The following is a 17,055-nucleotide window of genomic DNA, read 5'->3' as shown; positions in this document are numbered from 1 at the left end:
AACCTGTTCCACCCTCATCACCCATAATTCCAGCACCTATGCCACTGGGTTGCTAAGTGACTTTGGCTAAGCCACGTCCCCCTCCCTGCCTCAGTTTCCCCAGCTGTGAGATGATGGGGCTGTGGCTGATCCTTTATCAGAGTCTGGCTAGGGGCAGGACCAAGGGGGGCGGGGCAGCCCTCCCCACGGAACTAGGGGCACAGCTCCGCCCGCAGCGAGCGCCGGCTCCTGCCCAGCCACGAGACGCTCACCTGGGAGACAGACCCCGCGCATGCGCATGGGCGGGCACGTGGGACGCCCCGCCCATCTCCATGGTGACGCAGACGCGCTTTACGGCGGGACGCGCAGACCCGGCTCGCCGCGGGCCCATGGAGGAGCCGGGCTGGAGCTCGGACACCGGCGGGGCGGTGTATCGGTCCCGCGACCCCGTGCGGAACCTGCGCATCCGGTCAGGGCCCGGCCGGGCTCCCCGGGGCGGGGCCTGACCCTCAGGAGTGGGGGGGCGAGCCCTAGGCTGGGGGGAGCCGGGCCCGGCCCGGCCCCCGCGGGGCGCTGCTGCCGCACAGCGGGTTGGTGCCCCTGGGGTGGGGCCCAGGCGGGCGGCCCCTGCTCCCCCCGGCAGAGCCCCGGGATCTTCGCCCCTGGGGCAGGCGGCCCCTCCCGCCGCTGGCAGCGGACAGTAGCTGCCCCTCCGCTCCCTGGCCGCCGGGTGACCCCTGCCTTTTCCTCTCCCCTGCCAGGGCTCGCATCCAGAGGGTCACTTCCACCAGCCTGCTCCTGCAGCAGCTCCAGCAGCCCGCTGGCCGGCAGGGGAAGGAGCTCGTTAGCCTGGCCGCCTTCAGCTCCCACCCAGCGGCAAGTAGGTGTCTCATGGCCAGCGCCTGTTCTGGTGCGGACCCACCTCGCAATGGCCATCTCAGGTTTCTGCCACTGTACAGGAGCCCTGGGAGTAAGAGGCTAGAGATGGGGTTGCATCCCTGACCATCTTGGCTAACAGACTTATCTTCCATGAATTTATCTAATTCTTTTTTCAACCCCATTATAATTATGGCCTTCACAACACTCCTGGGCAACAATTTCCACAGGTTGAGTGTGGGTCGTGTGTTTATTTTAAACCTGCTGCCTATTAATTTCATTAGGTGAAGCCCGGTTCTTGTGTTATGTGAAGGGGTAAATAACGCTTCCTTACTCATTTTCACTACACTGTTTTATAGACCTCTGTCATATTCCCCCTTACTCATCTCTTTTCCAAGCTGAAAAATCCCAGTCTTTTAGATCTCTTGTCATAGGGAAGCTATTCCATACCCTTAGTCATTTTTGTTGCCCGTCTGTACACCTTTTCCACTTCTGGTATATCTCTTTTGAGACGAGGCAACTAGAACTGCACACAGTATTCAAAATGTGGGCATACCATGAATTTATATAGTGGCATGCTGATATTTTCTGTCTTATCCCTCTCTTAATGGTTCCTAACATTCTGTTAATTCTTGCTTGCTGCTGCTTATTGAGCAGATGTGAAGTGAAACCCCCTGGTTGGTTTTTACTTCTCAACCCAGAGACCTGTAGAAAGCAAATCATAAATGAGGAAAAGTAAATTCCCTTGGAATAACTAAGTTGGGGGTTCCTAAACACTTCAATAGCATGAACCATGGGGATGCTTTCCCTACCATCCACTATCAAACAGTTTTCTGCCCATCTCCATCTGCTATCTCTTAACATCCCTGTTACAGCTACAGCAATTGCTTATCTGGAAAAATATTAGGATAGGACTTGTAAGGAGTTGCATTTGTAGCTTCTTTAATGCATCTGGCAAAGATGAGAAGGAGCTGGTACAGTAACTACTTAGTTTTCAGTGGCCTATAACTTGAGAACTGATTATCTAAGCTAGTGTTTGTAACACAGCTAAGGAAAGACTCTGACCTGTCTGTGTCACTTCTACTCTCCCCTTGCAGATCTAGTCCACTCATTCATTCCCCAATCCTGGGAGGGGCTGGTGGTATAATATTTTTGCCCCCCCACTGCTGCCATTGATGCTAATGGCTGCACTATCCCTCACGAAGGCCTGCAGGAAGCTGAGTGTCAAACTTCTTGTTCATTAGGTGCAGGTGACTTGGGAATCCCATGTATAGCAAGGCTGCTAGCTTCTGGATTCCAGGTCCTGCTGTTGAAACAGAAGAGAGGATGCTGGCAGGACTGTTGTGCTGCACAGTGCTCTTTGCTGGGGGGGAAAGAGGCACAGGTGTGAAGAAGTGACCAGCACCCTTTTGTCTTTCAGGTGGCTATTGTCCTGATGATGAAGAGAAGGCAGTGATTGGCTGGCAAGAAAAACTCTTCAGCCAGGTGAGCAAATGGAAGGCTGGGAGTGACCCTTTGAGTGGCAGATAATACTCAGAATTTCACAGCTGGGTAGTGTAGTACCCTATTGGAACTAATGCAAGGGGCCCTGGCTTCATCTCCAGATCCCAAAGAGAAATGAAGGGCCTGTTCCACTTAGGGTATGGCTACACTTACCCTTTAAAGCCCCAAAAGTCCCCTTTTTGCACTAAAACCATGGGAGCGTCTAAACTAGTTAATGATTTTTTGCTGTGAAACTCAGAAGTTTCACCACAAAAAGAAAACCACCTTCACAAGAGGCGTACAACTCTTCTGCTGTTCTTTTTGCACTGCTATGAAAGTGAAGACACGTTCTAGCAGTGTAAACGCCCTTTGGCCTCCAGAGGATAGCCCATAGTTTCAGAAGTTTTAGAGTGGTAGCCGTGTTAGTCTGTATTAGCAAAAAGAACGAGGAGTACTTGTGACACCTTAGAGACTAACAAATTTATTTGAGCATAAGCTTTCGTGAGCTACAGCTCACTTCATCAAATGCATGCAGTGGAAAATACAGTGGGAAGATATATATATATGCACATGCACAGAGACCACGAAAAATGGGAGTTGCCATACCAACTCTAACGAGAGTAATTGATTAAGGTGGGCTATTATCAGCAGGAGAAAAAAAACCTCTTAGTGATAATCACGATGGCCCATTTCAAACAGTTGACAAGAAGGTGAGAGTAACAGTAGGGGGAAAATTAGCATGGGGAAATAGTTTTTAGTTTGTGTAATGACCCATCCACTCCCAAACTTTATTCAAGCCTAATTTAATGGTGTCCAGTTTGCAAATTAATTCCAGTTCTGCAGTTTCTCATTTGTCTGTTTTTGAATTTTTTTGTTGAATAATTGCAACTTTTAGGTCTGTAATTGAGTGTCCAGGGAGGTTGAAGTGTTCTCCAACTGTTTTTTTGAATGTTATAATTCTTTATGCAAAAGAATAAATGGACACAAATCAGATATCAAGACTGTCCAGTTTGGCCAATGTACATGGCAGAAGGGTATTGCTGGCACATGATGGCATATATCACATTGGTAGAGAGGTGCAAGTGAATGAGCCTCTGATAGTGTGGCTGATGTGATTAGGTCCTATGATGGTGTCCCTTGAATAGATATGTGGGCAGGGTTGGCAACGGGCTTTGTTGCAAGGATAGGTTCCTGGGTTAGTGTTTTTGTTTTGTGGTTGCTGGTGAATATTTGCTTCAGGTTGGGGGGCTGTCTGTAAGCAAGAACTGGCCTGTCTCCCAAAAAATGAGCACTCTGGCCAGCATCTCCACTGCTCTGACACACGGACCTCCCCCTCTCCCCTGTAAGCCCTGGGAAGTTTGAAGCGCCTTTTCCCTTTGTTTGTAAATGTGGCGGGGAAAGCAGCCAGACAGCATTTTTTTTTTTTTTAAACCTCCTATGAAGAAACCAGGAAGTAATGGAGCTCCTGAGACGTGAAGCAAGGCAGCATGGGGCACTGAGCAGGGACCCAGAATGCCTTCTGCTCACCCCCTGCTTCCCACAAGACCTATAGAGAGCTTCACTGTGGGATAGCTGCCCTACAGCACTGTTCTCAGGCGATGGAAGTGCTGGTAGTGTAAACACTCTGACAGCTGAGGAATTGAATGAGTACACAAACCAGCACTTTACTTTCATTGGTTCCCTATCACCGGTGAAACTTACAGTGCAAAAACTCTAAGGTTAGACATACCCTTAGATATGGCACTCGCTGATACAATTCAAAAGGGGTCTGTGTTCTCTAACCTCATGTGGCGACTGTAGTCTTGAAACACGAGGAGAAAATGGAGCATGTTTCTGATCTAGAATTATCCCAGCTGCTTTCCTGTGCCATCTCATCCATGTCTGTAGGGGATGAGTGGACAGTACTCATAAAAGCTGTGGAAGTGACTCTGAACCAAGAGAGAGAAACAGCATTATGGTTACTGTCTGTCCAGGATCCAGCTCCGGGAATAGCAATCTGTGGCCCCATAGCTACAACCACAGCAATCTTAAACCCTAATCCTGCAAACAGTTATGCATGTGAGTAGCTTTACACACTTGAGTGGTCCATTGGTAGTCATATGTGTAAGTAGTTGCTGATTTAGGGTTTAAGTCTCGTAAAAAAATTAAAATAACACAAACTAATTACTCCAATATCACATTAAAAGCAAACATGGTCATTCTGGCAGGTTTATTATTTACAGACCAATTTAGAGGCAAAAGATTTTTTGGAAGAAGCAAAACAATAAGAATGCAGTTTGATTTCCATGAAATCTTGTGTGTCACTGTGTGCAGAAAATCTTTAATGTTTCCTTGCAACTAGTGCAAGTGACCACCCTCTATTTACATATTTAGCCACAGTGAATTCCTTTGAATGTTAACCAATTGCTGTGTAGCCCTTACATTCCATACTGATCTCATCCTGTTTGGAACTGTGTTTTATTAAAAGGGCTCTGTAGCAGAGTGCTGACACACCAGCACAGCACTTCTTGCTGAACATGCAGGAATTAGTTTGATTCCAGCCTCCAAGTGCCTCCTGCTGGCTGGTGTCTTCCTACTGGTATCTGCTTTCTCTAAATCTCCACCACTTGTAGTCCTTCAGGCCCCACATCACTCCCAGACCCCAGTGCCGCTTATCTTGGGGTGCTTCCCCACAGCAGTGCCCCCACACTCTGGGTCTCCCCCCCCAGAGGGGCCCCAATCCCTTATACCCACCTTGCCTCAGTGACTACTGCCAGTCATCATCTAGCCCCTTTTCTCAGGGGCAAACTGCAGTCTGTAATGGCCACCAGAAAAGGGGTTGGAGCTGCTGCCTTTCTAGCCCCAGCTGCCTCCCTGCAGCCCTAGTACCTCCCCTGGCCTTTAGCAAGGCCTCAGCCTGGGGACTCCCCAGGCCACAGAGCTCCTCAGCTCTGCCTGTCCTTCCCTAGCCCTGGTCTGCCTCATGTACCCGGCTTGATCTCCCAGGCAGCTTGGTCCTCTCTGCTCCCCAGCTGGAGCAAGAATCTTTCACTTGCTCAGCCTGCCCTTTTATCAGGGCCAGCTGTGCCCTAATTGGGTGCAACCACACCTGTGGCTGACTATCCAAGCAGCCTCCCTTGGCTGCTTTTAACCCCCTTTCTGACTGGAGCGGGGTGACTGCCCCACTACAGGCTCCAACTTAATCTTCACCCTCCAACTGTAGGAGGCCCCCAATTTAATACTACAGAGATTTTATGCAGTCTATCTGATTTTAGAGAGTAAAGCACCAGACCTACCTAAAGGCCAATCCTGCAAACACATATGAGCAGCTTTACTCAAGCAAGTAGTCCCACTGATATCAATGGGATGCCCTGCATGAGTCAGGTTACTCATGTATCTGCAGGATCAGGCCTCAAGTACTCCCAATATAAAATTTGTAAGGACCACCCCAAAAAAGTGGGCATATAACAAGGAGTGACAGGATGAAACCTGACAGGGAAAATGGAGGCTAAATGCAGAGCACCACTACCTGGCAGGGAGGTGTGTCGCACTGCGGAATCACACCCCAGGGGAGTGGGGGATGCTGGATCTTTTGGTGCACACTAAAAATGAAACCAGACCAAGCCCAGGAGGGAGTGGACATGTCATGGGGGGTGGGGGGTTAAAGGTCAAGACTGAGCTACAGATGCTAAGTGGGTTTTGTTCGTATTTCTGTCACTGATTGTGTGTGACCCCAGGCACACGCTATTTAACATCTTTATCAGCGATGTGGAAGAAAACAAAGCCATCACTGCAAAGTTTGCAGATGACACCCAAATTGGGGGAGTGAGAAATAGTAAAGAGAACTGCTTGGTAAGCTGGGCACAAGCAGACAATATGTGTTTTAATGCAGCTAAACATAAATGTATACATCTAGGGAACAAAAAATATAGTGTATACTTACAGGATAGGGGACACTATCCTGGGAAGCAGTGACTCTGAAAAAGGTTTGGGGGTGGGGATTGATAATCTCTTAAGCTCCCGGTGCAATGTTTTGGGCAACAGGGGTAATGCGATTCTTGGATGCATAAATAGGAATCTTGAGTAGGAATCGTAGAATATCAGGGTTGGAAGGGACCTCAGGAGGTCATCTAGTCCAACCCCCCCAAAGCAGGACCAATCCTCTATTTTTGCCCCAGATCCCTAAATGACCCCCTCAAGGATTGAGCTCACAACCCTGGGTTTAGCAGGCCAGTGCTCAAACCACTGAGCTATCCCTCCCCCCCAATAGAATAGAGAAGTTCTTCTATCTCTGTATTTGACACTGATGTAACTGTTACTGGAGTACTGCGTCCAGTTCTGTTGTCCATAATTCAGGAAGAATGTTAGTAAATTGGAGAGGGATCAGAGAAGAGCCATAAAAGATTATTAGAAAACATTCCTTATAGTTATAGACTCAAGGAGCTCAATTTATTTTGTCTAACAAAGAGAGAGTCTGTAAGTACCTTCATGAAGAACAGACAATAATGGGCTCTTCAGTCTAGCAGAGAAGGTATAACATGATCAATGGCTGGAAGTTGAAGCTAGACAAATTCAGACTGGAAATAAGGTGTTCATATTTAACAGTGAGGGTCATTAACTACTGGAACAATTCACCAAGGGTCGTGGTGGATTCTCCATCGCTGACCATTTTTAAATCAAAATTGGATGTTTTATTAAAAGCTCTGCTCTAGGAATTACTATGAGGCAAGTCTCTAGCCTGTGTTACACAGGAGGTCAGTCTAGACAGTCCCTTCTGGTCTTGGAATCTAGGAATCTATTAAACTCATGTCAGCCCCTGAAGGATGGACTAGGTATGCTCTAGTTCAAACAGGAATTATTTGGAGAAGATCTCTGTCCTGTGTTGTGCAGGAGATCAGGCCAGGTGATCCCAGTAGACCCTTCTGGGCTTGCATTCTATGAATCTCTGACTAGGTTGGAAGTAAGGCTGGAGGTTGGGATTTTAAAAGGAACTTAGCTCCCTGAGGATCCTTTAAGAATCCCAGTCTAAAGGCCCTTCCTGTCTCTGATCTCTGCGATATGTTTTATGCCAAAGCAGCCCTTATATTTCTCTGTGCTGTTCTCAGTTTGAGGTGGATCTGTACCAACATGAGTCAGCCTGTCAGACCCCCTTGGACCGGCAGTACCACCAGGAGATACTGAAGCTGGAGAAGTCAGGAGGCCGGAAGAACTACCGCATCTTCACTTACACGGATCATGACCGATTCACCAACCTGGAGGAGGTACCTGCTCTTAATTGTGCCTAAGCTGCTGCTGTCTGTGCAGTGGTAGCTCTCCACATGGCCAGGTCTTCAGTCTTTAGGAAAGAGGGATACGTTACCAGGTGGTGGCTCAAGGAACTGAAGATGAGGATTGTGAGAGGCCAGCTCAAGGGCAGCATAATACATTTTCATGCAAGACACCTCCAGCCACTGTCCCAACTCCAGGCTGAGTTCTGGGCCTTTCAGAAAGATGCACGTTGAAAGTCTAGAGAAAGCTGTCAAGAGTCCAAACTCCACTGTCTGTTCCCTGTTATAATGGCCGCTGCCATAACACGTAGAGTCTCAAATGTGCCCTGTTCAAAGAATGGAGGATGGATTGATAGCACTTTTATGGCTAAGATCAGGAACTGGGCTCTCCCCTAAGAGGGGAGCCAGTCAAAGGCCCTCCCACGTTCACTTTGACTTTGGATCAGCTGAGAAGGGTGCTTTGTGTGCATGTGTGGCTGTGGACACATGTATGTGCCTGTTCCAGGACTGAAGTCAGGTCTGCCTGCAGCTAGGAAAGGGGAAGGAAAAATCTCTTGTGGTGTGAATGCCCCGGCCTTTCCAAGGGGAAGGAGAGGCTCTGTCTATAACTGTAATAGTTCCACTCCCTGCCCTCTCTTCCAGCACTGTCAGAAAGTGACCAGCTCAGAGCAGGAGGTGCCTTCGTTCCTGGCAGAGAGGATGGCCAATTTAAGGAGAAGAAGGCAGGACCACAGACCAACGTAAGTGCAGAGAAGAGCTCAGAGCTCACTTAAGCCCCGCCTCAGAACTCACTAATGCAAGATTGCCAGCACCTGTGCCTGGGGAGTTTGAGTACCCCTGCCCGGGGAAGCTGGTGGTGTGGATTTCAGCATGGGTGCCCCCAAGGGTCTGGCTTCTGGAGCCTGGGATTGTGGCTCCTTGCTCTGGTGCCCCAGTGTGTGGATCCCACCATGCATGTTATCCTCTTTGTTGGGGCTGTATTGCACTGGCGTTGTGGGATTTTGTACCTGGCACCTTGAAGAGCATGGATAATACTGTGCTGTGGCTTCCTTGGCAGAGAAGGAAGTGTTCTGAAGTCCCGAGTCATCACCTGGGAGCCGTCAGAAGAATTTATTAAGAATAACCATGTCATCAACACCCCTGTTCAGACCATGTACATCATGGGAGACTTGGGACCATATGGGATGTAAGTAAAGACTCGGAATAATCTGGTGTCCTGGATGGAAAACCCGTCTCTCCCACTCCCTTATGAAACCACAATCCCTTGGCACCAGTCCCAGGAGGGGAATTCCGAGATCATCAGCAATTCCAGCTGCTGTTGCCTTCTATCCCTTATCTCAGTGGGAAGCGTTATACTGTCCCCCCACCCCAACCTTCTTATTCTGGTCAGTGGGGGTATGACTGGGTTTGTTTCCCATCCCCCACGTCCACAGGCAGGGCCATAAGTCCACTGGCAGCCAGTGCGCATGGACTCTGTTAAGACTGGGTGTCTGTTTTATGGTCTCTCCCCTCAGGCTCGGCCACAGGGAGTACGAACACGTTCTTTGCACAGTCAAGGTGGATGGCAATGGGGTGATTACAGTGAAGCCTGATTTCACGGGCACTAAAGGTGCTTACAGGTGAGCAAGGCAGTGTGGGGCTAGTGCTGCAGGTGGGATTGGGGCTGAAATCACTTTTCCCAGGGTTACCTTATATACTGTGGAATGGGGGACCCTGAAACCTAGCACGTAGAATGGGAAGCATGGGCTCCGGAACTCCTCAGGCAGGATCATAGCATGCTCCTCTCTGATACATCATGGGATCTGCTGAGCCTCTTGAGCAGGCAGTTACCCCCATGGGCATGTAGGAGCAGGGACATCCTGGGGGTTTCTTTAATGATCCCTTGCTGGGCAAGCCCCCAGTGTGTGAGTGGTGGGGCATGGCTGCTCCTGGAGCCATCACCTCAGCCTTAGGGGTGGTATAGCTGCTGCGAGCACTGCCTGTCCTGTTCTGAATCTTGCCCATGGTGCTCTGGGGATGTGCAGGATTGAGCTGGATGGCGAGAAGCGGGAGCTGTGGAGATACACCATTGAGAATGCCTCAGCCCAGGTGCAGCAAGAGGAGGAGGAGCGGGAGCAGCGCATGTTCAGAGATGTAAGGATCAGCTTTGGCTAAGGCCCTTGGGGACTCAGCTCAAGAGACTGATTCCATCACAAACTGTTTCTGAAGTGGAGAGACCTTCCCAGAAAACGCCCTGCCTCTAGCTCCCTCCTGTTTAAATGGAGGCAGCTCCAGATCAAACCCTTCACTGACTGTAACTGTGCTGCATCACACTGACAGCTGGTCTCTCAGGTAACCAGATCTTAAGCTAGGCTAATTCCAGCACCCTGAGTTCCACTGAGATGCCTACAGAAGGCCTCGAAGCACAGCTCTCATGTGCTCTGACACAGCTTGATAAGCAGGCAGGCACATTTTGCACTAGCTTCATTTTCTGAATGGTCTTGCTGTGGAGCCCATTGCCTCAGCCCAGTCTGGAGGGGAGTAAGGCCTGGACAGTAGTAGAGTCATGTATCTGGAGGGAAAGGATGTTTTTCTAGCAGAGCACAGATGGGGACACCCTCTGGGGACTGCTGCTGCTGTCTTGGGGTCCAGTAGTAACTCAGGAGCTAAGAAAACACGCAGATTGCAAACTAGAGTTATAAATGATGGACGTGTTCCTGCACTCTAGGCAGCTGATACAACCTTTACCAGCTCTTCCTGCTGCTTTCCTCAACCTCTTATCCAGCTAAATTAGCCCTCTTCCACGCGCCAATCTCATATAAGTGTTGGGTCATTCTTTCCATTTGCAGAGTTGTTGTGCTCCTTGCATGTGTGTGTAAGATGTTTAAGTTCATGAATGTTTCATTTTGAACTCTTATTCTTAACTTTCAGTTTCAGGTTAACTCCCCCTTCTGGATTATCATGGAAGTACAGTAAATATTAACAAGAATGGCCATACTGGATCAGACCAATTGTCCTTCTAGCCCGGTATCCTGTCTTCCGACAGTGGCCAGTGCCAGATGCTTCAGAGGAAATGAACAGAACAGGGCAATGTTCATCCCCTGTTGTCCAGTCCCAGCTTCTGGGAGATTTAGGGACACCTGGAGTCAGGTGTTGCATCCCTGATCATCTTGGCTAATAGCCATTGATGAACCTGTCCACCAGCAATTTATCTTGAACTTTTTGAACCCAGTTATACTTTTGGCCTTCACATCATCCACTGGCAATGAGTTATACAGGTTGACTGTGCGTTGTGTGAAGAAGGACTTTCTTTATTTATTTTAAACTTGCTCACTACTAATTCATTGAGTTACCCCCGGTTCTTGTGTTATATGAAGGGGTAAATAACACTTCCTTATTCACGTTCTCCACACCACTCATGATTTTATAGGCATCTGTCATATTCCCCCCCCTTAGTTGTCTCTTTTCCAAGATGAACAGTCCCAGTCTTTTTAATTTCTCCTCATATGGAAGCTGTTCCGTACCCCTTGTCACACTGTCTGGAGGCTCATTACCATGAGTGCCTACCTCAGGACAAACTGTCAAAAGTAGGTGGTATGTTCCATAATTAGATTTCACCAATTCAGTACAAAATGTGCATTCCTCAAATACCACCGTAGTTTTATAATGGAGTCACAGACAGTCCCCATAGACCCTCCAGTCTATCTTGCCACCCAGGCAAGCTGGACTGTGTGATAGATGGTCACTTACACAAAAAAATCACAAATATTTCAGGTTACTCCCAGTCCCAAGAGACCACTCACTCACCCATGTTGATTTGCATCCTACACCAAAAACAACGCTGGTAGCCAATTCTTTAGTAAACTAACTTAAGTTTATTAGCTAAGAAAAAATAATGAGTTATTGAGAGGTTAAAGCAGGTAAAAATGTATGTACGTGTGCGTCGTAGTCTCTATTTCCAAATGGTAGCAGAGATGTAGTAATCTTTCAGTTTCCCAAAAGTCTGAGCACAAAACTCCCCCATTTGCTGCTCCTAGTTGCTTGCTCCTTTCCCTTTTCCCCACCTAATTTGTAGCCTGCCTAATCATCAGCCTTGCTGTTTAAGCATAGGGGTTGGTGCCCTATCTGCTAATGTAGAGAGACTGTAATTCAAGAGGCAATCTCACTGCAGGGGGGATTCCGATATGCCAAGAATCTGAAACTCCTTTCCACACCTTCAGCACTTGAGTCAGATGGCCTCTATTGTCAGGCACCAGAAAGCGGAGAAGTTCATACGTCCAGCCCATCTCTAGCTGATTTCCCAGGTCCCTAAAAACACTGGATTGTTGTAGGTATCTTCATCCTGTCACTTGTTCCCACATGGACTGCACCCAACTGAGGAACTCTGTCACCCTTTCAGATACTTCTGCAGCCCTGGCTTCTTTATCTGGTTTTCTTTATCTGGGTCCTGGTTGTCTCATGCTGTTTTTCTCATACGTCTCCTAGTTTGGGGCTGTTCTCTGTAACGTATTTGGAAGTTGAAATGATTGCTGCATGATGGACTTTTTCTAATCCACTGTTTTTCTTTAGTTGTATAGTCGGCACAAGGAATATCTCAATGGCCTTGTTGGCTCAGACTTTGAGATGGTGAGTAACAGATGTGGTAAGAATGAATTAATCAGTGACCTGAGGCCAGAATTGTTAATAAATTGCCTTTGGAGAATGATGACTCCAAGTCTCATGGGGCAGTCTTGGTCCTGGTCTACCCTACAGAGTTAGGTCAATGTAAGGCAGCTTACGTTGATCTAATTATTTCAGTGTACACACTAAGCCTTGCTTCCACTGATGTAAGTGCCCTATAGTACACTGACCTAATAACTCCATCTCCACGAAAGGCGTAGGGCTTTTGCTGCTGTTAGGGAAACAGTGTCCATATAGACAGGTTTCAGAGTAGCAGCCGTGTTAGTCCGTATTCGCAAAAAGAAAAGGAGTACTTGTGGCACCTTAGAGACTAACCAATTTATTAGAGCATAAGCTTTCGTGAGCTGCAGCTCACTTCATCGGATGCATTCACTGTATTTTCATTACATCCGATGAAGTGAGCTGTAGCTCATGAAAGCTTATGCTCAAATAAATTTGTTAGTCTCTAAGGCGCCACAAGTCCTCCTTTTCTTTTTGCATATAGACACTGCAACTTACATTGGCTGTTGACTGTCATTTTTGTGTCATGCTTGAGCCGTGAAATTGACAAGAAAGCCAGGCTGTCACCTCAGGGTGGGTAGGGGGCTCCAACTATAGCCTGGATGCCTCCGGGCTCCACCCTCTCTGTTGGGCTGCTGCTCAGGCTCCCTGCTTGGAACCGGGCTGCTCTTGGGGTCCCGGCTCCCTGGTCCCCACTGTACTGAGGCTCCCCACTGGGAGGATGGCAGACACTTGGTCTCAAGGCGGGGAGCATAGAGTTGAGAGCCTGGGCATCTGGCAGCCAGGCTCCCGGAAGGGAGCGCAGAACCAAGAGTCCAGACAGCCGGGAGCAGGGAATCCAGAGCGGGTGGGGGGCAGCTGGGCTCCCAGAGGGGAGCAGGGAGCTGAGAGTGGGGGAGGGGACAGCTGGCAGGGGGCTGGAAGCCCTGTGGGCAGCTGGGCTCCCAGTGGGAAGCTGAGAGCCCAGGTTCTCAGCCCCCAACACTGCTCCTCTTAGGTTGGTGAGAAGTGCTCCTGGTGAGGACACGCACCACCAACAGAAGGAGGGTAGTGTGGACAAGAACCACCACAGTAATTACTGCAGTGGCTGTAAGTTGATTTAACATAGGTCAACTTACATTTCTAGTGTAGACATGTCCTTGGTTACAGCTATGGCTGAAGTGTATCTGAATTTTCTCCTGATCTTAGCATGGAGGCCATTGTGCCAGGGCATCCAAAGATTGCTTGGCTTGGGCAGCATGCTGGCAACTCGCAGCACTGTGATCTCTGTCTGCTGACTTGCATGAAGTGGAGTTGATTGTAGCAGCCCTTACCTTTTATATGGATACTTGGCCTGTAGAGACTACCAGTCCAGCATGCCTTGGTCCAAGACAGAGCTGCCAGGATCCAAATGCCCCACTGCCTGCTGAGAGTTGTAGTCTCTGTGGGACTGAACTCTTTGTAGGCCTTGGAATTAGGTTCTGTGAGACAAAAGGAACACCACTTTGTTCTGGGAATCAGCTGCCATTGCGCTCTCAGAGCTGTGGAAGGCTCAGCTAGAGCCTAGGGTGTTCTATTGAAAGCCCCTATTTTCAGTCTCATGTTTATTGCTCATTTTTTTTGGAATCTCTTCTGCTTGGTCTCAGCCCCAGGTGGGTGGCACGTGTTTGAGCTGAGTGGGAACCAAATGTTTTCTCTGCTTCAGCAAAACTTCTGGCTCGTTTTTACAGGCAGGCTTGAGTGGAAGGGACGAGAGCCGGGATTTCCTGAGTGCTAGTGACTGTGACCAGCTTGAAATGCTGTAAGGGGACTGGTTTTAGAGAGGGTTGAACTCTCCAAGGAAAGTTGAGGTGGGCACCCAGATTGGCTGGTTGCTTTTGGAAATCTTGGCTGGATCCTGTGGGAAGCCAGGACATTACCCCAGGGAGTCTTGTCTCCCTATGACCGGCAGAGAGAATCCCCTGGCTGGGGCTTTTAGTGTAAGTGACTATGAAGTGTCCTGCAGTGGTGCCCTGGCTTAGGGCAGGGTTCTCTAGGGAAGCGAGCGCACAGTGATCAATCAGCTATTGCTGAGCTGCTTCTCACCATTCTGCCTGTGTTCTCTCTGTCATAGACTCTCCCTGGTGCACTTCGGCTGTTTGTGAATGGAGAGATAGGTGAGTGCCTATTATAGATTCTCACTCTGGTAAGGGGGCAGCATGCTGCCATGTAGGGCCCTGCACTCAGCAGAGACCCGGAGACTCAGGTCGACAGTTCAGTCTAGGTCAGAAGTGCTTTGTCTGCTGGGAAGGATGTGAGCTGATTCCCTGCCAGTGCCCCACATCTCTGCTGACTAATCCCAGGAGCAGTGTTTGCATATTGGAGGGTGCCTTTAGCCATATAGGTGTGCAACGGCAGTAATGGAGACCATAGCAAAGAACAGAACTTCGCATAGAACCTCCTAGGCTAATATGCTGCTGGTGGGGAGGGGTGTTGCAGTCACACAAGGAAGGCCCCTTTGAGAAGACCCTGGCTCATCCCCACCATCCGCAGTAATCTCCTCTCCTTACTGGGACCTTCGGGAACCCTCTATGGGACTGTCCCAGCCTGTGCAAATGAGGGTTTCTGGAGGGCTTGGGCTGTGGTTAGGAGACACCATTGTCATTGTCTTTTCATCTCAGTTTCAGCCCAGGGCTACGAGTATGACCGTCTCTATGTTCATTTCTTCCTGGAGCTGCCCAGCCGTGAGTAGCCGTGGTCTGGTTCCTGAGCCAGTGTCCCTGCCACACCGCAGCATTAGGAACTCTGCTCTGCTATAGGGTCCAGCAGATCAGTCCTTGCTAAAAGCAAGCATAGCAGCAAGCAAGCAAGCAATGTGTTGGCCACCATCTTGGCTGGCACCAGGGATTGAACCAGACACCTTCAGAGCATGAGTCTCTATGGCTTGAGCCAAGCTTGATGCATCTGGGGGTACCTGTGGTTGTGAGGCAGCTTACTACCACCTAACTTTAGTGTGAAGAAGCCTTATCTGTGCCAGCTGGGGGACAGCTTCCCAACACAAGCAGTCCCCTCCTGCTGTCTCTCTCCAGGTTAGCAACCCCCAACTCCTCTGAGCATTCCCCTAGAGTGACCAGCCCCTAGTCCTGGACACTCTCAGGATTCACAGATCTGCTGTTCCCAAAGAAGCGGTACACAGTAGTTTACCAGTTTTCCTTCAGTTCACTGCGCTATTTAACACACAGCACTTTGATATGAGTATAGTGAAAACAAGTAAAAGTTTATTTAACAAAGTGTAGAGATTTAAGTGATAGCAAGTAGAAATATTAGAAAGAAATGGTTACAAGTAAAAAAAAAAAAATCACAATACACATTCTAGAACCTAGACTTATTTAACTAGGTACTGTCATGTCTTCGAGTTGCTCATCAGCATTTTTCAGCCAGGCAGGCTGTGATCCCCTTTTCTTAAAAAAAGTCTCACTCTCAGCTTGTCTGCTCAGTGAAGGATACCGTGTGTCTCTCTGCACTGTCCTGATGTACCAGACTGTTTCTTTGATCTTAATCATAAACAGGACACCCTGCTGCTTTGTGTTCCATCCTGTAGGTTGTGATCTCTTGACTTCACAAACTTGATTAGCAGGTGTCTGTGTGAAAATAGACTTATGCTGTTAGATGCACAATGAACAGCCAGGGAGATAAGTGTGTACTACCCCCTGCCTGACCAGAATTGGTTTATCATCTTGTGGTGACCTGCTTAACTTACATATCTTAAAAGCATAGTTTTCAGTATAGACGCATAGCTTTTTAAATAACATCCTTATAAACATTTTACAGGATTATGATGACCAGTGGGCTACAGGCTCTCAGTAAAGAGCTAATATGCCTCCATTTAGCTAGCTATTATACAGATGTCAGACCCAGGTGAACCCTTTAAAACCCCATGCACCCCTTATGCTCTTGGCCAGTCAGCACCAAGGTGTCCCTGGTTCACAAGGACATGTAACACACGCTGATCAGTGGATTACCCTTACAGTGGATTACCCTTTGCAGTGTTGTGGTCATGTAGGCTCCCTGAGCCCCCTCCTGAGCAAACTGTAGAGAGCAGAGCTTGACACCTCTTCCCCTTCAGCCCTGGGCCCCACTCAGATCTTGCTGCCTGGTGGTGTCCAGTTTCCATGTGCTCCAATAACACTGAGCCATCAATCCTGCTTTCCTGAGGCTGAGAGAGGCAGGCCACTGGCCCTAGGGTCGCTGTAGGTTGGAGTCGTGTGTGCAGGATGCTCTCAGCTTTGTGCTGCATCACTCTGCAGCCTGCCCAGCAGGCTTTGGTCAGTGTTAGTGGGTTAATTTGTCTTGCCCTGTTTTAAACCCTTGGCTTTTTGTCTCTGTGAGGCTATAGCCCTTGTCCCTCCTCTCTATGGGATTATAGCCCAGTTGGCTGTCTGTCTCTCTGGGGATACAAGCCTTGCCTACTTTCTGTTTTCAGGTCAGATTTAAGTAAGTTTGATCCTTAAATCTGAGTTAAGTTGGCGCCGAAGTTCCCAATTTGGGGGCTCTCCCAGGAGACACAGCTGGAAAGGTGAGAGGGCAACAAAGTGCCTAAGGGGAGCTCAGTGGGAGAGGACTAACAATCCTCTCGGCTGCTCCAGGACAGCCCATGCTGCTTTTCTTACAGCACTAGTCATTCCCCTCACGGCCTCCTCTTCTTCTGCCAGGTTGGTCGAGCCCAGCATTCCAGCAGCTCTCTGGGGTGACGCAGACCTGTGCCACCAAGACCCTGGGCAGGGTAAGGGGCAAAATAGGGCACTTTTTGATGGTGTGGTTTTGTAGGCTGATGGGGCTTCCTACCGCTTGCGAG

The 17,055-nt window shown here is 48.9% G+C and overlaps 1 protein-coding gene across 5 annotated transcripts in view; it reads left to right on the top strand.

Moving 5' to 3' along the window:
• The first annotated feature begins 317 nt into the window (after window positions 1–317).
• The window catches only part of MKS1 (MKS transition zone complex subunit 1), a 64,600-nt gene continuing 47,862 nt past the window's right edge, over window positions 318–17,055 (top strand). For 3 of the 5 annotated variants that reach the window (XR_013634774.1, XR_012155395.1, XM_078849189.1), the window contains exons 1-12: window positions 318–448; window positions 741–859; window positions 2,276–2,340; window positions 7,422–7,577; window positions 8,226–8,323; window positions 8,641–8,769; window positions 9,098–9,202; window positions 9,608–9,716; window positions 12,132–12,188; window positions 14,335–14,377; window positions 14,882–14,944; window positions 16,913–16,983. Coding sequence is in view for 2 of the 5 variants with exons in the window: in XM_078849189.1 (XP_078705315.1) it covers window positions 369–448; window positions 741–859; window positions 2,276–2,340; window positions 7,422–7,577; window positions 8,226–8,323; window positions 8,641–8,769; window positions 9,098–9,202; window positions 9,608–9,716; window positions 12,132–12,188; window positions 14,335–14,377; window positions 14,882–14,944; window positions 16,913–16,983 (1,095 nt within the window). In the remaining 3 variants the exon portion in view is untranslated. The remainder of the gene's footprint in view (window positions 449–740; window positions 860–2,275; window positions 2,341–7,421; window positions 7,578–8,225; window positions 8,324–8,640; window positions 8,770–9,097; window positions 9,203–9,607; window positions 9,717–12,131; window positions 12,189–14,334; window positions 14,378–14,881; window positions 14,945–16,912; window positions 16,984–17,055) is intronic. The other 2 variants (XM_073315460.2, XR_013634775.1) reach the window with 2 other exon arrangements.

The sequence above is a fragment of the Lepidochelys kempii genome, chromosome 17 (genome assembly GCF_965140285.1).
Source record: "Lepidochelys kempii isolate rLepKem1 chromosome 17, rLepKem1.hap1, whole genome shotgun sequence".
Taxonomy (NCBI): domain Eukaryota; kingdom Metazoa; phylum Chordata; order Testudines; family Cheloniidae; genus Lepidochelys; species Lepidochelys kempii.
This window is presented reverse-complemented; position numbering and strand designations above follow the sequence as displayed.